General features: G+C 37.0%; 1 protein-coding gene and 3 non-coding genes across 5 annotated transcripts; 3 read left to right on the top strand and 1 right to left on the bottom strand.

Annotated features, from left to right (window-relative positions):
- The first annotated feature begins 2,922 nt into the window (after positions 1-2,922).
- On the top strand, positions 2,923-17,338 carry vac14 (vac14 homolog (S. cerevisiae)). Of its 2 annotated transcripts, XM_067435787.1 has the most exons (19): positions 2,923-3,583; positions 3,945-4,095; positions 4,233-4,400; positions 5,835-5,897; positions 5,994-6,101; positions 6,278-6,387; positions 10,339-10,460; positions 10,535-10,672; positions 10,809-10,949; positions 12,745-12,808; positions 13,039-13,183; positions 13,452-13,517; positions 13,600-13,747; positions 13,883-14,015; positions 14,907-15,081; positions 15,214-15,332; positions 16,191-16,270; positions 16,351-16,501; positions 16,618-17,338. In XM_067435787.1, the coding sequence occupies exons 1-19, from the start codon at positions 3,480-3,482 to the stop codon at positions 16,778-16,780; spliced, it is 2,349 nt and encodes a 782-aa protein (XP_067291888.1). In that variant the 5' UTR covers positions 2,923-3,479; the 3' UTR covers positions 16,781-17,338. The 2 variants fall into 2 exon arrangements, with proteins under 2 accessions (XP_067291888.1, XP_067291889.1); XM_067435788.1 differs by lacking the exon at positions 2,923-3,583 and having other exon boundaries at positions 3,957-4,095; positions 4,233-4,317.
- On the bottom strand, positions 11,088-11,158 carry trnag-gcc (transfer RNA glycine (anticodon GCC)). Its single transcript has one exon. It is a non-coding gene; the product is annotated as a tRNA-Gly (tRNA).
- trnag-gcc (transfer RNA glycine (anticodon GCC)) lies at positions 11,457-11,527 on the top strand. Its single transcript has one exon. It is a non-coding gene; the product is annotated as a tRNA-Gly (tRNA).
- Positions 17,339-17,605: 267 nt separating the features above from the next.
- On the top strand, positions 17,606-17,677 carry trnad-guc (transfer RNA aspartic acid (anticodon GUC)). Its single transcript has one exon. It is a non-coding gene; the product is annotated as a tRNA-Asp (tRNA).
- Positions 17,678-22,965: the final 5,288 nt, after the last annotated feature.

The raw sequence follows: 22,965 nt of genomic DNA, 5'->3' as shown, positions 1-22,965 counted from the left end.
TCCATTTAGCTAAGTAAGAAATGTTTACAATAGTTGCCTCACACTGTATGCAGCTTCAACTGTATAGTACCATGGTCTCAATTGGTGGGTATTGCTCTTATATACTTACAAATTTGGAGTTTGGACTCAGACATGAGTAACATTAATATTCTGTTTGGCTTTCTCTCTCTACAACTCCAACAGTGCACAAGTGTTAAATCATATATATATATATATATATATATATATATATATATATATATATATATATATATATATATATATATATATATATATATATATATATATACAGCCATTCCGTCTGTGAGGCAACTGATGAAAAAGGGGGTCTTTTTGGTGCTGTTGTTATTGCAAAAATGACATAAATATATATTCTTCAATCATTCTTGAGTTTTGTCTTGCCTCTATACAATCTTTAAAATATCTGACTGTAATTTAGTGACTGCATATGCTGATTCCATCTTTATTTTCCCTGATAATGAACTAATTAGTTAAAGTTAAGGAGGTTAATCAATATACAGTATAATTCAAGAAACTAAGATTTTTAAGGTACTCAACTTTTTTTTAAAGATTGATATACATTTTAAAATTTTATTTTGTGTAAATTAATGTGTTTAAATTTAAAATTGTGACTCAAAGCAGGTATTACACACTTTGTTATTAACCTCTGATGCATTTTGAATTAAAAAAAAATCACATTAAATATACTCCTGAGATTAAATATCTTTATACTATGTAGGCTACTAACTAAACCACATGGGTCATAGAACTGAGGTCCTGAAACTGCAGCACACCGCTATATCCTCCAGTTCTGTAGGCGGTGCTGTCACAAAAAACGAGGGTCCTAGAATTGCGGTCCTGAAACTGGGGTCCTGAAACTGCAGCCTTCGGTTGTGCAGGAATATACTACTGGAGAAATCAGAAATCTAGACGCACCCTAGCGGCAGCAAATCTAATTTGCAGTGAGTGTGTAGGCCGTATCTTGATGTGGGTCTGGCTTGTCAGGCTGGAGGCTGGGCTCCGGGACGGGTGTTTCTCAAACCGAAGGCTGCATCCTACCGAGACTGCGTCCTTCCCAATCCAGTCCTTCTGAGGTTTAAGGCGCGTGTCCGCCAAATAAACACTAGACTAGAGAGTCTAGAAAGTGCGCGTGGCCATGTTTACGGCACTTAATTTAGGTAAAATCCTTTGTATTACAAAACTTTATATAAAACATTATTCTTACATTTTATAATAAACTCTATAAAATGTTTATTTTGTGTGTGTGTGTGAGTTTATTTGTGTAAAAAATTCTGTTTGAGAAACCATGTGAGAAACCCCCCTTTCAATGTGCAGCCACTTAAAGGCGAAAACACCCAGTACACCATTTATGTTAAAGGGTTGTTCACCCAAAAATGAAAATTCTGTCATTAATTTACTTATGTCATTCCCCACCCTTAAGACCTCTGTTCATCTTCGGAACACAAATTACGATATAAATTTTATTAAGATTTAAGATGGACTTTTTAACAACGTCTTTAGTGCCTTTTAAGGGTCTTGAAAGAGGAAATGAAATTGGTGTCAATTAAGGGCTTTCTGAGCCATCGGATTTCAACCAATTTTAACACAAATATTTTAATTTGTGTTCCGAAGATGAACAGAGGTCCTACGGGTGTTGAATGACATGAGGGTCCTAGAGTAGGCCTAATTAATGACAGAATTTTCATTTCTGGGTGAACTAACCCTTTAACCTCCTGGGTGCCAGCCACTGTCCTTGTACAAGGACATTATTATTGCAGTGATTTTATCTGACACCACACTTCACAGTTTTAAGTTTGGATGTCCTGTAATAAGCACATTCATTTTTCAGATTTTCAGAGATAGATTTCAGGACAACTTCTCCTTGGTCGTTAAAAATGACCGAATGGTCAAGCACTCTTACGAAAATATGATTTATTTTAAAATATAATATTTTGTAGCTACAAATCAACTAATTCTCAATTTTTCTCAGCAAAATGTTATGGGGGTTCTAATCAAATATTAGGCTACTTTCTGTTACAAAGGGGCACTGATTCCATAGGCCTACATGTCCTCAATTGAGGACTAAAATCATGTTTATCAGGCATTTTGGGAGACACAAAAAGTGAATATGGAAAGAAATTACATATCAATGTTCCTATAAAATATTAGATATTATTATGAAAATGTTGCCATTACTCCCATTACAGTTCTATTTTCATGTAGCTCCAAGAACACATTCATATGCAAATCAGATAGAGTGAAACATTGCAGTGAATGGGAAGCCCCAAGACATTGCCATCTTACCCACATATTGCATAAAGTAAAACGGTACATCAATTCCTTCCGTTATATCTTTTGAGAATCATCTTAAAAAAATTCCACTGTTTTTGCCTATAGGTAGGCTACATCAGTTTATTCGTCCACTTACGAGGAAATAGCATAACAAATGATAAAAAAATTAAAAATAAAAACCCAATTTGTTTCTTATGCTCTAAAGTAAACAATGAAATGATAAATGACTGAATTCAAAAGACTTTGTTTTCCTGGGTCTTATAAGGTTAAATCACCAATCACATTTTTTTGAAGTCCAGACAGACTTATATATAAAATAAAATAATGAAAATATATAATTAAAGTGGCGATTAATAAACATATTCTTACAATGGCAACGCATAATATGTTAGGTCATACATAGGCCTAATATGTACAAATACACACAGCAGTTTATTATTTTTTATTTTTTCAAGAAATAAAACCTCAGCATTAATCTTACTATTTTTTTTACCATACCTTCGTATGGCAGAAATAGCAAAAGTAGCTAGAGTACAGTAGAATTAAGCACCGCACCAGTCATATGTTTTCAAAGAACATGTGACTCTTTTGACGTAATCAAAACAAATCCATTCGTCGGCGCTCGATTCACCAGCCGTTGATGTTTGTAGGAAGTCATGTGAGCCGGGACATATGGCGGCTATGGTCAATTTCTTACTTTGAAAAACACTGCGATCTGCTTCTGTCATCACTGGCGAGGAGATATTTATCTGGTTTATGTTCAGTTTATGTACAGAAGCAATCACGTTTTTTCCCCGGATCATCGGTTGGATATTGTTGAAGTTATAGAGGTGTTAAGGCTTTTATTATGCTTTGGCGGTGACTGCTCATCCTCTGCTCCCCGCTTTCACTTCAGTGTCGCAGACAGCAGGTCCTGTTATTTTATAAGTGATGCTTGAGATGATAGCCTGCCTCGGAAACAGATTTTAGGGCGTCGTTTTGTCTGTAACAATACCAGCGCGCGATGAGGAAAACCTCTTTAAAACATCAACACGTTTATTCTGTCATACACTGACTCACCGAACTGAACATCTAATGAGACATTCTCCTTATTCACTCACTGAGCTGTATTCAAAAATCAGTTTTAACATTCACAATTGTGTTTTATACGTAATTTAAAGGCTTTTTTTCTGAAATACTTTGAAAAAATGAACACAGAAAAGGATTTTTCTCCACTGACACCAAACATTGTGAGAGCTCTCAACGACAAGCTGTACGAGAAGAGGAAGGTGGCAGCTCTTGAGATTGAAAAGTGAGTCATAACTTGTTTAGTTGCTGAAAATACTAATTAATAAGAGGATATGCTTTTCAAATGGATATAACTTTATGTATTTACATTCAGTTCCTGTTAGACGTGTTTATTCTTTCTTGCTGGTACAGATTCTACTGAATGCAGTAGTTGAACATGCATAGTTATTGGTCGTTGGTATTTGTTATTTTGCTCTAAAGGAGAGCTGGTCATCTGACCTGCCTCATGATCTCATTAGTCATGCTTATAATCAATATCCCATAGTCCAAACAGCATTTATTACATACATAAAAATACTCTTGAAGCCCAGCCAGTGTTTTTTTTAAATGAATTATTAGAGTGCTTTTCCCCAATCTTCTGCCAGGCTTGTTCGAGAATTTGTAGCCCAGAACAATTCCGCACAGATCAGACATGTCATCCAGATATTGGCCTCAGAGTTTGCACTGTCCCAGCACCCTCACAGCCGAAAAGGAGGCCTCATCGGGCTGGCGGCATGCTCCATTGCCCTGGGAAAAGTATGTGAACTATTCGTGCAAAAACATAAAGTCTTTAAGTCATTGGTACTTAATGAAATTGACTGCTAGATGCTTAGTATACATGAAATTCCAAGATGGTGACATTGCTTGTTTATCTTATCGTTTGTGCTTTTCAGGATTCTGGATTGTACCTGAAGGAACTAATTGATCCGGTTCTTACCTGTTTCAATGACTCTGACAGTCGTCTGCGCTACTACGCCTGTGAGGCCCTTTACAATATAGTGAAGGTTGCCAGGGGAGCAGTGCTGCCCCATTTTAATGTGCTGTTTGATGGGCTTAGCAAGGTAAACCACTGTCCCTTCATGGCTAGATGCATGATGAAAGGTAAAAAACGAATCATTTTCTAGTTTAAATAGTTTAGCTATCAGTACCATAAGTATTTAAATAGAAAGTAGTATTTCTTAGGGGGAAAAAGCTGTGTTGTTGTCACCAAATAAAATATTGCTATAGTTAACTAAAACCATAAAAAACAACTGAAATAAAACAACAAAATAAAAAACAAAAACTTTTTGTCTACCTGATGTAATTATACTACAACTATATTGACATGTATTTAACAACAATTTTTTAATTAAAATGACACTCAGAGACACCCGTTTTTCTGTCACTGAAATGAAATATAAATATTAGGCAAAAACTAAAAGGGATAGTTCAACCAAAAATTAATTATCTCCCTCATGTCGTTTCAGACCTTCATTCATCTTCAGAACGCATTTTTTTTTTTTGTGAAATCTGAGATTTCTGTCCCTCCATTGAAAAATGTTTCTGTCTACGTAACTACCACTTTGACGTTTTAAAAAGTTCAAAGATTGCAAAACTATGAATTAAGAGGTTTAGTCCAAATTGTCTGAAGAGGCACGCTCGCTTTATACGCTGAACAGATTAAATTTAGGCGTGTATTCACTTATAAACATTCGTTCATCTACACACACATCAGTTGTGGTAAACGGAAGCTCAAGCATGTTCTCTTGATGTGCAAAAACCATTGAGGTTCATTCTTGTGTTATGCAGCACATTTGAGCCCTTCGCTAGAGTTTGTTCTTGCACATCAAGCAGGTTCGGTTGTGAATTAAAAGCCTATACATCATATAAAGTGATTGTATCTCTACAGAAAATATGAAATAAACTGCTCAATTCATATGAATTAATTTAATTTTACAATCTCTTTATGAACTTTTTCAAGTGTTAAAGTTATGTCAGTGGCGGTACAGAAATATCTTCATTTGTGTTCTGAAGATGACCAAAAATCGTACAGGTTTGGAAAAGCATGAGGGGAAGTGATTAATGACAGAATTTTCATTTTTGATTTAAAACAACAATTATAAATGTTGAATTGGCAAATAAGTTGACAAACTGAAGTTACTAAAAAAAATAAAGCTAAATAGGAATATTTCAAAAATATTTAAAAAAAATATTTTAAATACTTAAAAGACTTAAAATAATAAATTACAAACTAACAAAAATAAAATAAAATGAAAAATTATATTATAAAAATAAATACTACAATATTAAATAAATAATACTGAAATAACACTGGTAAAAGTTTGTTCTAAAAGACAGTAAAAACTGAATGAACATTTCATGTACAAGAGGTTTTAACACAGGCCTGTTTAATTGTGTAACTGACATTTTGAACTATTATAATTTTTTCCTGCATTTAAGTCATTTTTCGTTGAGCGACCCACAGACTTACCTCGCATATGATCTGCTCTTTATAGCTTGCTGCTGATCCTGATCCAAACGTAAAGAGTGGATCTGAGCTCCTGGATCGGCTTCTTAAGGTGAGCTTGAGAAACGTGTGAGTTCAGCAGTTCAAGCTTGAAGGTATCAAATGTAATAGTAACATAATCTGACTTCCGTTTGTCTTTAATTTGAAGGACATTGTAACAGAGAGCAACAAATTCGACCTTGTGGCTTTTGTCCCTCTGTTGCGTGAGAGGATTTACTCGAACAACCAGTACGCCCGCCAATTCATTATCTCCTGGGTGAGTTGAGCGCTTTCATCAATCTTCTAATATTTATTCATATTTTGAATTTGCTTTTGTTTTTGCATATTGATATTTAATTTTTAGCTTTATTTCCGTAAATGAAGATGATAATACTGACAATAGTTGCATTATGCTTTTGTGTGACTCCCTGTGATGGTTTGACTTTGCTCCAGATCCACGTGTTGGAGTCCGTTCCTGATATCAACCTCCTGGATTACCTGCCAGAATTTCTAGATGGACTCTTCCAGATTCTTGGAGACAGCAGCAAAGAGATCAGGCGGATGTATGTCTCACCATCTTCTCCTTTACCTGAGATTGTCTCTCCCTCTTCCTTTTTTCTGTTCCCTTTTCTCATTTTTAAGAGCTTTAAAGGGTTAGTTCACCCAAAAATGAAATGTATGTCATTAATGACTCACCCTAATGTTGTTCCACAGCCGTAAGACCTCCGTTCATCTTCAGAACACAGTTAAAGATATTTTATATTTAGTCCGACAGCGTATCTAAGTGTATGCACACTATACTGTCCATGTCCAGAAAGGAAATAAAAACATCATCAAAGTAGTCCATATGTGACATCAGTTAGTTCATTAGAATCTCTTGACGCATCGAAAATACATTTTGGTCCAAAAATAACAAAAATTACGACTTTATTCAGCATTGTCTTCTCTTCCACGTTTGTTTTCAAACCTTAAATAAAGATTCTAACAGTCATGAATCAGCTAATTGATTCTTATTCGGATTGCGTGTCAAACTGCTGAAATCACATTAGCGAATCATGAATAAATACGCTGATTTATGATCGTTTAAATCTTTATTTGAGGTTTGAAAACAAACACGGAAGAGAAGACAAGGCTGAATAAAAGTCGTAGTTTTTTCTATTTTTGGAGAGATTCTAATTAGCTAACTGACGTCACATTTGGACTACTTTGATGTTGTTTTTATTCCCTTTCTAGACATGGACAGTATAGTGTGCATACACTTAGATACGCTGTCGGACTAAATATAAAATATCTTAAAGGGGGGGTGAAATACTGTTTCATGCATACTGATCTTTTTACACTGTTAAAGACTTGGAATCCCATACTAAACATAGACAAAATTTCAAAAGTTAAGGTGGACGTTTGATGGGAGTATTTCTTTGTCAAAAATACTACTTCCGGTTAGTCATAAGTTTCGGCAAGTTTTTTGAGATCATGCGTCCCCTTTGACGTTAATGGGGGCGGAATTTCCTTGTATGGGCCTTACGGACAATTCTACCGGAAGAGCGTGAGAGAGAGAGAGGGAGAGAGCGAAAGTAACAGGCTACGCCCATCAAAGCGCTGGCTTGTAGGATGCTGGACAGGTGATGTGCACATAACAATGTCACCAAAAAAGTGCGTTTTTGGTTGCCAGACCAAGACAGTCCTGCACAGATTCCCCAAAAACCCCGCGTTAAGGCAACAGTGGATGTAATTTGCTTTTCCGGATCAGCAACTGAGTTGCGCGAATGTTTATATCTGTTCGCTGCATTTCGGTGCCGACTGTTTCATAAACAAGGCCCAGCTCGACACAGGATTTTCCGATCGCCTAATACTGAAGGATGGAGCAGTCCCAACGTTAGAACCGCAGGCGGTGAGTGAGACTGCTTCAAATGTCTGTGTTTTTGTCTGTGTTAGCCCAAACATGATCACGTATAGTTAATTGATCAATGGAGCATGCGATGTGTAGTGCGTGTACATTTGTTTAGCTGGCCACTATATGTGTAACTTTATGTTTGTGTATTGTAAAAGCACTCCAAACAACAATACACAAAGAGGGGGGAAATATGTTGAACTAAATAAGCACGCTTCTTCATTCAAATGCGCTACTATTCCGTGTCTTTCTATGTAAACACTAACTTAACCTGCCGTGCAAAACCAGTCCGCTTACTATCTACACAAACCACGCGTAAACACACACACACACACACGTGCACAACTGCACTTCCCACATGTACACCTTCAAAGACAAAAATACGACGATATAATTCAAGTATAAATATGTAAATAACACAAGCCGCTAAGCATATTATATAGTTAGTGTATAACTTGTACCACATACAGACGTCCTGCTCTAGTCGTTTTTGCTGCTGCTCCTGTTCAACTGCAGCCTCTGGGTCTGATTCCGGGGATAAACGATTATTTTTTAAACGATTAATCTAGCGATTATTTTTCCGATGCATCGATTAATCTAACGATTAATTTTCCCTGTCCGATTCGGTTACGATTCGATTCGATTACCGATTATCTCCCCATTAATTGCCTAATAGCAATTTATACATGTTGATTTAATTTTCTGAATGAAAAATGAATTCCTTAACATTGCAATATATGTTTATTGCTTTTAAAATTCCAAAGTAAGACTATACAAGAGCAATGCATTCAATAAAACCTTGAAAACATAAAGTAGGCTACACACACACACACACACACACACACACACACACACACACACACACACACACACACACACACACACACACACACACACACACAAATAAATAAGTATTAACCTACAACAAAGAAACATATTATACGATTTTTCTATGTATGCAACTCAGCCTACAGGCTATGCCCATCGATTAAATATCAACAAGATGGTTAATCAAATCCGGGGACACTGCAAGCGTGAGCGTCTCGGCTGCGTGGCGTGTCCGTTTTTGTTTCGGCTCCCATGTTAACAGGTTGGAGTTTGCACACTGCCTGTGACGCGCGGAAAACGCGTGCATGCTGGAAATAGAAGAGCGCCTATTTTTCACGCGTGTTGGGAGCGTCTCCAGGCAAAATAAAATAGGAAAAGATGTTTATATATCATTTTGACACGAATACATATTATTAAATTACATTGTCATGTTTGAAAGTCTGTAGGTTTACATAAATGCAGATATAGGCCTAATTGTAATAATAAAAAAACGTCAATTATCGATTTTGAAATATTGCAACTGTCAATACAGAACGAAATATTCTGTAGCCTATTTTGCCGTCAATACCATAGATATGTGGCTACTCCCGACGTTTTCTTTGCTGTATCAGTAGGCTATTTATGTTTAACATTAGGAATAGGGCTTCCCTCCGCATCAATAGCAGCAGCAGCGCCGCGTCAGACACGCTTCTATAGTGTCCAAAGGCAGAGAAAAACGCCACACAGCCCCGTGGCTGATCCGCAACAGAAACGCCACGCGCATCCGCGGCATGACTGTGAAAACCGTTACATGTGGAGTGCATTATGGGCGCCAATATTCCGTTTAAAACCGGAATAGTCCTGGGATGAAACTGCTCACTTAGAGGATGGATACCCTCGGTCACATCAGCGCGATTAGACATTGAACATTTTAAATTTAAAACAGCTTATTATGTAGGTAACGTAGCCAATGTGCCCGATGCTTTCACTTGATGCAAACGTTTGTTTTTGTGATTAAAATACATCAAATATTACCAAAACATCTGTCTTCCTGTGTGCAGAAATTTGTTTATGTAGCCGTGACAACAAAACGCGTGCGCGCATGCCTGTGATGCTCCGTGCGCACCGCGCGCCAACCCCATAGACTGTGGCCAACCCGCAAGCCTTGCACTTCTGAAAGTCTGAGAGCCACCCGTGTTGCTACCATAGATATACATAATAAATAATATACTTAATTACATAAAATACTTTATTATGTACATCTATGGTTGCTACTACTCTCCGGCGCCGCCATCTTTATTTTGAGTCTGACGAATCGACGCGCATATTTTGCGTCGACGTATTTTTTGCGTCGACGTCATCGATGACGTCGACGCGTTGTCCCAGCCCTATGTATGGCTGTATCTGATTAAAAGCCATATTTTTATTTTGAATAAAGTTTTTTTCCCGCTGTTAGGGATGACACAGCTTTACGACGCACTCGACTCAACACAATAGCAGCAGCGCGCACACGTCATTATTTAGCTCCGCTCCCCACCCGCTCGGCTTTTTTCGGAAAGACTCGGAACAGCGCATCTTTCTTATATAATTATAAAAAAAATAAAGACTTTTCGGAGATATGCAGGATGCAATGCTACTCTATAGGTACTCAAGATTGACATGACACTGACTGAAACTGAGTGTTTCACCCCCCCTTTAAACTGTGTACCGAAGATGAACGGAGGTCTTACGGTGATGAACGACATTAGGATGAGTCATTAATGACATCAATTTCATTTTTGGGTGAACTAACCCTTTAACGGTTGCTGTTTAATAGGTGCGAGGTGGTTTTGGGAGAATTCCTGAAAGAAATTAAGAAAAATCCTTCCAGTGTCAAATTTGCAGAAATGGCCAACATCTTAGTCATCCACTGTCAAGTGTCTGATGAATCAAAGTCCAGTGAGTCAGATGTAAAAATATGTATAAGTAGTGTATAGGTAAGTAGAGTAATTATCTATTTTGCCCTTTTGCAGCTAACGATCTCATCCAGTTGACGTCTATGACATGGATGAGAGAATTCATCCAGCTTGCTGGGCGAGTTGTACTGCCGTATTCCTCTGGCATACTGACAGCAGTGCTGCCTTGCCTTTCATACGATGACCGCAAAAAGAGTATCCTTCACTGTGTTTGCATATACTTGCATATAGATTTTTTTGGGTTGCAGTGCCATTTAGCTAAATGTTTTTGTGATATTGATGTGGTTCTGTTAATATTAGGTTGTCTATATCCTCAATAAACCATCTCCAGGTACTAAAGAAGCTGCCAATGCATGTAATCATAGCCTGATGAAGCTGGTGACTCCTGAAGATGATGAAGATGATGAAGAATCACTGACCAAAACTTCCCCTCCGAGTGAGGAGACTCTAAAGAAAGAGGGAGATCTGAATGGCAAGTTTTTAAATATATATATATATATATATATATATATATATATATATATATATATATTCTTCATTATATTTTTTGTACCTTTTTAATTTATATTTGTGGAAGAAACTTAAGAGGAAAAAGTATGAAAAAGGTGATTGCATTGGCCGGGAATCGAACCCGGGCCTCCCGCGTGGCAGGCGAGAATTCTACCACTGAACCACCAATGCATATCTAGACAGATATTATCGCCCCCTGGCTTTTAACAGGAGGAAGAGCCATTGAACGGGTTTAAGGTTTAAGTATATGACCTAGTGGTCAAACGTGGTAATTGTCTTTGACAGTTGCCGAATTCTACCACTGAACCACCAATGCATTTCTGTAAAGACATTGTCGCCCCCTGCCTGTTAACAGGAGGAAGAGCCATTGAATGGATTTAAATATGCCCCCTAGTGATCATGTATGGTCATTGTCTTTGACAGTGTCCTCACTTTGGAAGCCAGGGGGCGACGGCACATCACAAGGTACGCATTGGTGGTTCAGTGGTAGAATTCTCGCCTGCCACGCGGGAGGCCCGGGTTCGATTCCCGGCCAATGCATCCAAATCTTTTCTTTTATCACTTTCATATTTTCAAACTAGGTACCGGTAATTTATTTACTGTTTGGAGTCAGGTTTTTTTTTTTTGGATGCAAGAAGGCATTAAATAGACCAAAAATTACATTTACATTTTATTTTATTTTCAAATGCTGTACTTTTGAACTTTCTATTCATCAAAGAATCCATTTTTTGTTGTTTCCATCATTGATGAGAAATTAAAATCTGGATATTAGTATAATTTTTTGAGGATTGAGATCTTATGGCAGTGTAATAACAATAAGGCAGCGGCTATCAGCGGCTAACTGTAAATAGCAACTAGATTTGGTTAACACTCAGTGAAAATAGCATATGTTCTTAATGATTATTGCTATTTATACTAAGTGCAAATAGCAATAGATACTATTTACACCAAATGTTAATAGCAAATAGATTCTATTTACACTCAGTGAAATAAACATATAGATGATATTTACACTGCAAATAGCTGTAGATTCTATTTACTAAGTGAAAATAGTTATATATTCTATTAATACCATATAAAGTTGCAGTTCTTTGTAATATAAATAGTAATTACATGTAATATATACTTTATTTTGACATACTATTTGCACATCAGCATTGTTGTGCATTAACAGGATGCAATAATAGTGTGTGAGTTATTATTTTTAAATTATTAAATGGATTCAGCCTTAAAGGGACAATAAAAGCCCTCCCTACACCTATACCTAACCCTACCCAATAAATGCTTTTATTATAATTTTCAAAAAAAATTAGGCACTTTATTTCCGCATTTAGAACATTTTCAAAAAATTTATTAAAAATAATGGCCTTTTCGGTGAGATTTGTGATGGGAAAATAGAGAAGAGCAAATTCTGCAAAAGGCGGATTCAAAACCGTGTTGATCGTGACAATACAATGATGCATTAGCCATACGCTTTACTGAATGCACCACTGAGGATGTTGAATTATGGGCATTTAAAAAAAAAAATCTTGTTTGGCACAGCCAGGCATTGTTAGGCGGAGATAGTGTGAATTGCACTTGTCAACAAGGCACGCTATTTGCACTTAGTGTGAATAGACACACTGTAAAAATAAAGAGTCCTTGATAATGCCAGCCATTGTTTCCACATTGTTTTCTTAATGTAAAAGTCCTATTGTATCCAGAAATGCATGATGTTAAATGCAATACTCTGATTTGATACCTGTTTTTGGTTTTAGATTCCCTAAATGAATCTCAGGAGTCTGTAGGCTTCAGCAACATCTCTTTCTTCACTCCAGCAAGGTACTTTTTGGCAGTCACTGACTAGAAAATACTGTACAGCTTTCTGTTTTATGATGGATTAAACAATCAATTCATTAATTAACACTTATTGTAATAGAAAAGTCAACCAGTTGCTTTAAACCTGATTAGTTTGCTCCTCAGAATAAATGCAAAAACAAATGGTCTGGTTAAAAGATCAGAAGACATTGTAGGATTTCTGCAAGATCTCTGAATTATACTGTGATGTGTAGTTCTGACAGGTCTGCGGTAACGCTGGATCTGGATGGCATAGTGCAAGTACTGGACAGACATTTACACGATTCATCTACTGGAATGATGACTCGCATCGCTGTTTTGAAGTGGCTGTACCATTTATATATCAAGACCCCTCGCAAGGTTTCTTTAATGTCCTTTAGTAATAGCTCACCAAAAATGTTTAGTGGTCATAACTTACCCTCAAGTTGTTCCAAACCTGTATGAGTTTCTTTTTATCTTCTTTTGTGTTCAGCAAAAGAAAGAAACTCATACAGGTTTGAAACAACATGAGGGTGAGTAAATGATTGGGTGAATTTTTGGGTGAACTATTTGTTTAAATATGCAGTTTCAGGTAATATTAAAACATGCAATGCTAAAAGTGATTAATTCCCCTGTATGTCTATGGCAGATGTTCAAGCACACCGATAGTTTGTTCCCCATGCTACTGAAGACACTATCAGATGAGTCTGATGAAGTAAGTAATCAAAACTTCCAATCATCCCGATGCCTTATCTCTACCAAGGCGAAAGCTATCTTAAATAACGAATGTCTCACAGGTGATTTTAAAAGACTTGGAGGTTTTAGCAGAAATTGCATCATCACCTGCTGGGCAGACAGACGCTTCTGGGTTGTGCGAGAGCTTGGATAACAAAACAGAGCTCCATATTCCAGGAGGGGTCAAAGATGGGCAACCAGCGGTGGTTGGTGGGTAACCAATGCTTGGTACTATCTATATATCTATATCTATATTTATCTATCTATCTATCGATCGATCGATAGTATACGACAATACCACAGTTTCAGATTGTGAAATCAAACCAATATTTTTTTATTTGACAGGATCTAAGGTGACAGACTTATCTCCCTCAACTCCCAGCATGAACTCATACTTCTACAAGTTCATGATTAATCTACTCAAGCGCTTCAGTTTAGAGCGGAAACTTCTAGACGTGAGAGGGGCCTTCATTATCAGGTAAAACTGTCCAAGTTCCTTTCAATGAGGACTAGTTCCTTAAAGAAACACTCCACCGTTTTTAGAAATAGGGCTTATTCAACTTCTTTCCTACATTTAGATATGTGGGCAAATGCATTTTTGTCTCAGTGCATGTATTGTTTTAGTTTGGCAGGGTCGCCGCTAGCTTAGCTTAGCATAGTGAATGGAATCCTATGTTGCCAGCTATCATGTCCTGAGTAAAAGTGATCTAAAACAAAAAACCCACCTAATTACTTCTTGTGTCCTGCGTATTCACAACGAGTACAAATAGCGATGCAGATTAAGACTAGGCGATTTCCTAGGCAGATTATTGACTTTGGACTATACAGTATTATGGGGAAGCACAGACAAGCAGAGATATCACGGCTCTCATCCTCACGTCCTCCTGCTGTTGAGCGATCACAATGTGTTGTGTGATATCTCTGCGCCAAAGTAGCAGTGCTTTGCCTGTGCTTCCCCATAACATAGTCCCAAGTCAATATCTGCCTGTAGGAAATTGCCTAGTCTTAATCTGCATCACTATTTGTACTCGCTGTGAATACGGAGGCCACAAGAAGTAATTCGTTTTTTGGTCACTTTTACTCGGGACATGCTAGCTGGCAACATAGGATTCCATTCATTATGCTAAACTAAGCTAGCAAACTTAAACAATGCATGCACTGAGACAAAAATGCATTTGCCCACATATGTAAATGTAGGAAAGAAGTTGAATAAGTCCTATTTCTAAAAACAGTGGAGTGTTCCTTTAAAGATTTCAACTCAGTAAATTGTAGTAGTTCAAGAAGAAACTCTTGTAAATGTAAGTATACCACTAATCTTTTAAAGTGATATCTTTTTTTGTGTCAACAAGTTTCTTCTACTTCCCAACAGACAGCTATGTCTCCTCCTGCATGCTGAGAACATATTTCACTCTATGGCGGACATCTTACTCAAGGAGGAAGATCTGAAGTTTGCCTCCACCATGGTGCAGACACTTAACACTATTCTGCTTACCTCAGCCGAGCTGTTCCAGCTGCGGAACCAGCTCAAGGACTTGCGCACACAGGTTATATAATCTGGATTATAAACACAGGTTTATAATCTTTAAAACAGATCCAACGCACTTAGAATGCCTCATGATATCCAGTCAAATTGTGCTGATAATCATTGTTCTCTATTTCTACTTTTCACCTTTTAGGAAAGCTGTGCTCTTTTCTGCTGTCTCTATCGCTCTTGGTGTCACAATCCGGTGGCCACCGTGTCCCTCTGCTTCTTGACCCAGAACTATCAGCATGCCTACGACCTCATACAGAAATTGTATCCTTGCACTAAACGGTCTATGATACATCTTTCTGTTCCAGACTGACTCCATAATTTTTTGTGGTGTAATTTCTACTTTATATATGCATTTATTTACACACAAAAGTTAAATTTTTATGTTTTTGAAAATATTTTATGCTACACCATGGCTGTATTTATTTGATGAAAAATACAGGGAAAAATAGGTAATATTGTTAAATATTAAAATTTAAAATAACTTTTCTGTCTTAATATATTTTCAAATTGAGTATATTCTTGTGCTGAGAAGTTTACTCCAGTCTTCAGTCACATGATCCTTCAGAAATCCATTCTAATGCTGAATTGCTGCTCAAGAAACACTTGTGTTATTATTATTATTATATTATTATTAATGTTGAAAACAACTCTGCTTAATATTTTGTGGAAACCGTGATACATTATTTACATACAGGATTCTTTGATGAATATAGAAATATTTTGTAACTACAATGGTTTATAAATATCTTTACTATCACTCAATTTAATGTGCCCTTGTTGGGAATTTTTTTGTATTTATTTCTGTCCCCAAACTGTATACATTTTTCTGCATGTATATATAAAAAAGCATTGTATTGTGTTCCTACAGCAATAGAAAATAAGGTAAAATTATATATATATATATATATATATATATATATATATATATATATATATGACACACACACACACACTTTTTTATGTAAAGAGCTGGAAATTGTTCTTTTGAGAGTAATCTTTATCTGTAAAAAAAATAATCTTATGTCACAAACTACTATAGATGTAATTAATCAAAGCGCACTGAACTTTTTAATAAATTGAAATAATTTAATTTAACCCTCCTTTACTTGAGCTGATCAGCGGAGATCTGGAGGTAACTGTGGACTTCCTCATGGAGGTGGATAAACTTGTGCAGCTAATCGAGAGCCCTATCTTTACCTGTGCGTATTTCTGCAAACTGTTTTCATATTTTGGAACATTTTAGGATCGCTCTCTGTATTAATACTCATTATCTTTGCAGACCTTCGTCTGCAGCTACTGGATGTAGAGCATAACCCGTATCTCATCAAGGCTCTGTACGGCCTGTTGATGTTGCTTCCTCAGAGCCAGGCTTTCCAGCTGCTCTCGCATCGGCTCAGCTGTGTGCCAAACCCTGAACTCATGAGGACCGTGTAAGTACCAGAACCACTCTAAACAAACAGAGCCGGTCTGTTCTCATACTTAATAAATAGTTTGATATCTTCTAGCTTAAATAGTCGGCTGATTTTCAAGTGTCTTAATTTTCCAGAGAAGTCCCAAAGGCACCCGTCAAGGACAAGCGATTGGCCCAGCCGCACATTGACTACGGTGAACTGCTTCAGCACTTCGACCGAGTCCAGAGCAAACACCTGGAAGTGAGGCATCAGAGGGCAGGTCGCTCCGAGCACCCAGACAGGAAGCTGATGTTGTAAAGTGTCACAGACTGGAGCCTTAGTAAGACCTGTAGTGGGCATTCATGTATCTACTTTTTCAGATTTTAATGTATTCGAGCTACTATAGGCATGAGGGCCTTTGATGTGTTTTGTTTTTAAGATGCGTGAAGTGCTTTACGTTCAGGTGCTGGAGTTGATGTACTTCATACAAACTTGGACATAATTTGACTGGGTAATCTGTTACAGATTAAGGACCAATGGTTATATCATTCCCAACTCAATGTAACCCTCCACAGAATATTTGTACAGATCACCTCGCACGTACCCCTGAATGTTTAATATTATGAACTTTTAATCTCAAACACGACATGTACTGTAAATTAGTCTTGAATGGACAGTCTTTGTTTTTTGTATTGTGATTATCTCACAATCCACCACCAATAATTGTCACTGTTTTCTTAGCATTTCCATTGGAATCTGCTTGTTCATTTTCTTAAGTTTTGTCCACATTAACACAGTAACTCTTGGCCTTATGTACATGCAATTCATTTTGCTGTAATGTGAAGACAGCTACAATAAAGTGGAACATGATCATTATTTCGTATATTGATATTCAAGTAAAAACTCACTTTTTACAATCCAGGTGGCGCTATTGTATAACACTTTCTAAGAAAAGCCTTTCAACACCAGGATGTTGAGATAATTTCTCAACGAAAACCTTTAGACGACGCTGATTGATTTATAGAATTTCATTATAACGAATTAAAAATATGAGATCGAAGTTCTATTATAAGGGAATTTAATTTTCACCAGGCCAAATGTTGTTCCAACGTTTTTCTAACGTCCAAAAACGCCGCTCTCCACTCCTCGTTAGTATAGTGGTAAGTATCCCCGCCTGTCACGCGGGAGACCGGGGTTCGATTCCCCGACGGGGAGACCAAATGTTTTTTGTTTTTGTTTTTTAGCGTTATCGTGCCATGCTACGGCTGTAACATGTTTGCAATGACTAAGCTTGTTTATAGGGTTTAAGCGCTTTATTTAAATGTTTATCTAAAACATATGACCAAGTTAGATTGTAGTTTAAACACTTTAATTTTAAATTAAAACATACACAATATTGTATTCAAACGAAAACAGCACTTTCAGGGCGGATGATAACCGCTGTTTATGACTTATGCGCTCTGCTAAATTAAATAGAAACACGACGGGAAACCCATACATATGGGAAAACCAACTCGAAACAGCGCCATGAAATTCGCGTGTGGCCAAAACGATATCGCATCGGTAGTGATTAGCACTACCGTAGAGAATGAATGGGATTAGTTTAGGGAAGATTAGAATTTAAAATAACCTGTTTTCAGATCCCAGATCCAGGTTCGATTCCCAGACGGGGAACATAAAAAAATGAAGAAGAAAAAAATAATGTATGTTATAGCATTCAGAGCTGTAATGTTTTAAATTACTATAGTCTATATTGTTTCTTTTCAATATAATATTTTACTTTTATATACAAATATACTAGTTACCATGGTTGCTAGATTCCGCCAGAAATAGTTAGGCTACTGCAGATCACATCGTAAAAAGGCTGTAGGGTGATTTTATGCATTGATTAATTAATTGACTTTTCGTAAGGTATAAGCCTTTTAGTCTATTTCATAGTAACTTACTGTCTTTTTTTAGCCTTTAAACGAATACATGCTTGTCTATACTGACACGAGAACACTGAAACTGCCCTGTTTGTCTGAAGTAGACATGAAGATCAGCCCGTCTGCTTTTGAAACTTCTCTCGTTCTCTTGCCCTTTGATCATGAATTCTTTTGAACATTCTCCATTCCACAAAAAATCAAACTTCACATTAAACATAACACTTCTCTCAAGTCCTCTTATATTGCAGATTCATCCAGACACTGAACAACAATTTGGCCTAGAATAGTTTTTTGAGTTTTCACCCTACATATGCTTCTTTGCTCTATGATCAAACGAATTTCGATGTTTTAACCATATTCTGTGTAGGGCAGGCCTGGGCACACTGGAGAGAAGCTGGAATTCCGTGTGATTTCTGGTGTCACTTGTGGAGATTCACTCACATGAACTTTCAATATGGGTGAATTATCTATAACTTGAGATACAAGGACAAGTTTATGTTTGCTATACTGTAAGTTTTCTTTGACATTTAAAGGTAGCCTGCACAATGTAAATTTTGGCCCTAATAGGGCAAGCATGTTGCAGAATAACATTGGTTTGGCTGTGCTTCGGCTCTGCGTGATCTGTGCGGATGAAAATGCTCTTTCTTATAACTAAAATAACAGATTATCCAACTTCTCATAAAACATTGGCTTAAGATATATAACCAGATTCGAAGATGGAAAGGATCTGAAGCTGACTAGCTGAAGACATTATTATACACGTTTGACATGGTAATTTACTTTCACAAAAAAAACATTCTAGCTCAGCGCGCAACAATGAATGTTAGAGAGTTACATATGGCTGGTCAAACAAATTCCTTACTCACCTGCTGAAAAACGCAATCTGCTTCACTTTAACAACTGTTCCAAAAAAATCATCAGTTCTCAGCTTCTCGCTCGCACTCCCCAAAAAGACAATCCAACCTTGATTCTCAACGAACTCTGTCGCGTTCTCTTTTCACTTGCACTCTCGTCTGTTCGTTTTTTAACACTAGAACCGCCAGGGGTCGCTGTATAACTAAAACCGCCAGCGGGTAAAATTTACAGTTGCTTACGGTTTTGATATGGCTAAAAAACGTAATATGTCAGGGTGTTATGCCAGTGTCTGCACATAATGTCTGGAGTCATGAAATTATTATTTTTAGTCATCAATATTTAAATTACTAAAATACCCTAAATAGACAATAAAGAGCCATTAATCCACTGCACTGCATATGACAAAGGATGACATGCAATAACGTGCAACGAGAAATTTGACACAACACACGTGGAGTTGTTGCCTAGACAACAGTGGAGGGGGAAGAATGGCTACGAGAGTCTCTTAGGACACATCGTATCAATATAAACCGGAACAAGATGACTGCCCGGTGAGCTGGACATTTCTGAATGGTTGGTTAACGTAATGTCACTTTGATGTATCTTTGTTCAGGCAGGGTAACGTTAGCGTAGTGAGATATGAATGCTATGCGTTTACTGATGTATACAGTAGTTCATGGACAGATTGATGTTACAGCTAATGTTCATTAAAAACCTTTTTTTTTTGTAAATGTAGGCTTGTCAGTGATGCGTAACGTTATCTATGCAGTGTTAAGTACAACTCTCAGGGCTGAAGCACTGACATTAGGTCACCACAGTAATGTTTCAACAGACACTGTTATAAACCATCTACAAAAGTAAGCTTAGTGTATTGTCACCAAGTTAACTTTCTCACCAGCGTACACAGTTTGTAATAACACAATAACCATAACACGTTGTTCATTATAAATGTGGGATTATGAATTATATTGAGAACGTCATACATAGAAAGCATGCCGTAATTTAACTTACCCTGTAAACTTTAGCCGCAATTATCATTAAGCGTGCAATCGTTTCAAACTACACTCACTTCTTTTGGAGGTGCAGCAGGAACACAGATAGTTGGTACCGATCTTTTTTTAAGGAGCAGCTTCTTTGCAAAACTGACCATCATTAATAAAGCACTCCAGTGAGAAATGATTCACGCGGCACAAACATAAAAGCACTGACGTTGATATTCCCTTCAAAAACAAAACTCAGCCACAGTGTCATCAAAATGCAATTTTCCTTTCCAAAATGCCAGTCTGGGTAAGTACTGAGTCAGTGTAAGATAAAAAATACATTTTAGTAGAAGAATTGATGATGTATTGTTTGTTAATTTAACTGTATACATCAAGGAGCCAATGATTTATTAATAATAAATCTTTGGCTCATTGACGTATATAGATGTATGAAGATTAGCCTACTTGTTTTAATTGTTGGTTACCAACAATTAAATGGCATAAGCACATGGCATAAGCCAAGGTCAAGGTCTCTTTTTTTCAGTCTGCTTAAGAGTAGGCTACTGAAAGATAAAACTCAATTTAATATATCAGATAAGAACCCATGTATCACCATTTACCGATCAACTTCAAGATTAGTGGCTTAGATGTTCAGAGCAATATTTGCAGTCTACAGACTCTACACAAACAGAATAGTAAATAGAAAAACAATGAAAGTCCGGTAGTAGTGCACTAGAGATAATGTCTCTATAGAGACAGACAGTGTAAATGATTTGATAAAACATTTATTAGCTTCTGTCATGCACTGGAGATTGTTACGCATACTATGCTATGTTTGTTATTGGCTCTGTAAGGTTTAATTGGCTCACTAGGGCTTTTACTCACACCCTGATTCTCTCTGGAGACATTGTATTGGTAGCATGCACCTCCTTCAGAAAGGAAGAGGAAAATACAAAAAACTTGGAGTGAACACTTGTTCAGGCTTATCTTTTCACTTGACTGATTTTAGCAAAACTTTGGCTCATTCCGGCAGTGGTTGTGCTTTGAGGAAACTGTGGACATGAGCCAAATGGAAGAATGAGAAAACTGCCATTCTCCAGTGGGCTATCAGTGATATTGGATTAATAATAGATTGCAGGAGATGATCTTTGATATGCAGTGTGCAACTGTTCTTTGTCTGTGCCTTTGCTCGGTTCAGAATGCCTCAAGGCTTGCTGTTCTAGCTGAGCAGAAAACTTCAGATATTCATCATTTTCCACTCCTCAGGCTGTCAGTGCATCTTGTTGAGTTTCAACAACACTCTCAGACCACATTTAATCAGATCTTGTGGACTGCGCTAGTGAAGCTGAATGAAAAAAATGAATGAAATCTGGATCTAGACTGCTGTGAACAATGAACAATGTGTCTGCTTTATCTGCTTAACCCTGCTGGTATGATAATGTAACTACACCATTCTGAAAAAAAGAAAGAAAAAAGTAGCCCTGCATTCTTTTAAATATTTTTTAAAACATATTTTAATCAAAATGGAATTGCTAAAATGTATTACGTATTTCTAAATAATAATAAATTAAACATGTAAGACATGATTGCCTAGATGAAAATTGTTTATGTTTGTCAAATTTGTGGCTGGTATTGAGAATGGCACATTTTGAGTTAAACCTACTTTAAGGGGTCCTTCTCACGTTTTCAACTTTAATTTGTGTTTTAAGTGCTTTTTGAGCATAAAAAAAAAAATTCTTCAAGTTTACCAAGCTCAAAGTTCACTTCATAGGGAGATATTGTTGGATATTTTATTTAACAGAACTCACTTTTGAAGATCTACAACAAATGACTTGTTTGAACTATATTGTGAAGTCATAATTTTACTCATTTAAATAATCCCTGTCCATGTAATATATGCAAAAAAGAGGATGAACATAGGGATAGGCGATACCACTTATTTTGTTTTTGATACTCCAGCACTCTCCTACATCCAGCCCTAAATGGCATCATACCAGCCTGTCTTTGAGAATTTTCCCTTCATATTTTATGTTCCCCACACACAGGCTCATAAGTTCTTGTTAAACCTCACCTTTGGAGGTGAGATCGTTCAGCTATAAAATGAGCGCAGGAAGTCATGACCCATTTCCTCCAAATCCCATAAAGAGGCTGACAATATGAGACATGCTCAAAGAAAAGCCATTGTTCTCTGTCCAGGCCTGTGATGATTAATAGGCGGCAATATATTTCTTTGTCTGAATGAGAATTGTTGTATATTGCTTTCCAGGATCCTCTCACTATGAGCAAGTCCTTATATACGAGTGTGTCTCAGTATGAAGGTCCTGGGGGCTTTTGCTTTGTACAGAAATGACAAATGACCCTGTAGCCAGTTCCCACTTTCCTTGCTGCCCTCAGGCAAACTGTTTTTGTTGTTGTTGCAACGTTTGTTTTTTTCCAGATTAATACTACTATTTAAAAAATATTGTGTTGTGCATTATTTTAATTACTACTGTTTGTTTCATGTCTTTTTAAATTTTCATGGATAGCTTTAGAGTACACAATAAAACAAGTTTAAAGTCTGAACGTTCGCTGAGCGTGTAAAATCTAAATGAAGCCATACACAGATTTTTGCTGCCAAAACGGCCCTGATTTGTTGAGGCATGGACTCCACTAGAGCTCTGAAGGGTCTAGACCCCAAGATGTTAGCAGCAGATCATTTAAGTCCTGTAAGTTGCGAGGTGGGGCCTCCATGGATCAGACTTGT

The sequence above is a fragment of the Pseudorasbora parva genome, chromosome 25 (genome assembly GCF_024679245.1).
Source record: "Pseudorasbora parva isolate DD20220531a chromosome 25, ASM2467924v1, whole genome shotgun sequence".
In the NCBI taxonomy this organism is placed as follows: Eukaryota; Metazoa; Chordata; class Actinopteri; order Cypriniformes; family Gobionidae; genus Pseudorasbora; species Pseudorasbora parva.
The sequence above is the reverse complement of the archived record's forward strand: the minus strand, read 5'-3'. Positions and strand labels throughout refer to the sequence as shown.

Bases quoted from the DNA above. Each gene is read 5' to 3' on its own strand.
- vac14 (XM_067435787.1), top strand. From the start codon at position 3,480: ATGAACACAGAAAAGGATTTTTCTCCACTGACACCAAACATTGTGAGA. The intron at 4,401-5,834 runs GTAAACCACTGT...TGCTCTTTATAG, and splicing joins TGTTTGATGGGCTTAGCAAG to CTTGCTGCTGATCCTGATCC. The intron at 10,673-10,808 runs GTATCCTTCACT...AACCATCTCCAG, and splicing joins ATACGATGACCGCAAAAAGA to GTACTAAAGAAGCTGCCAAT.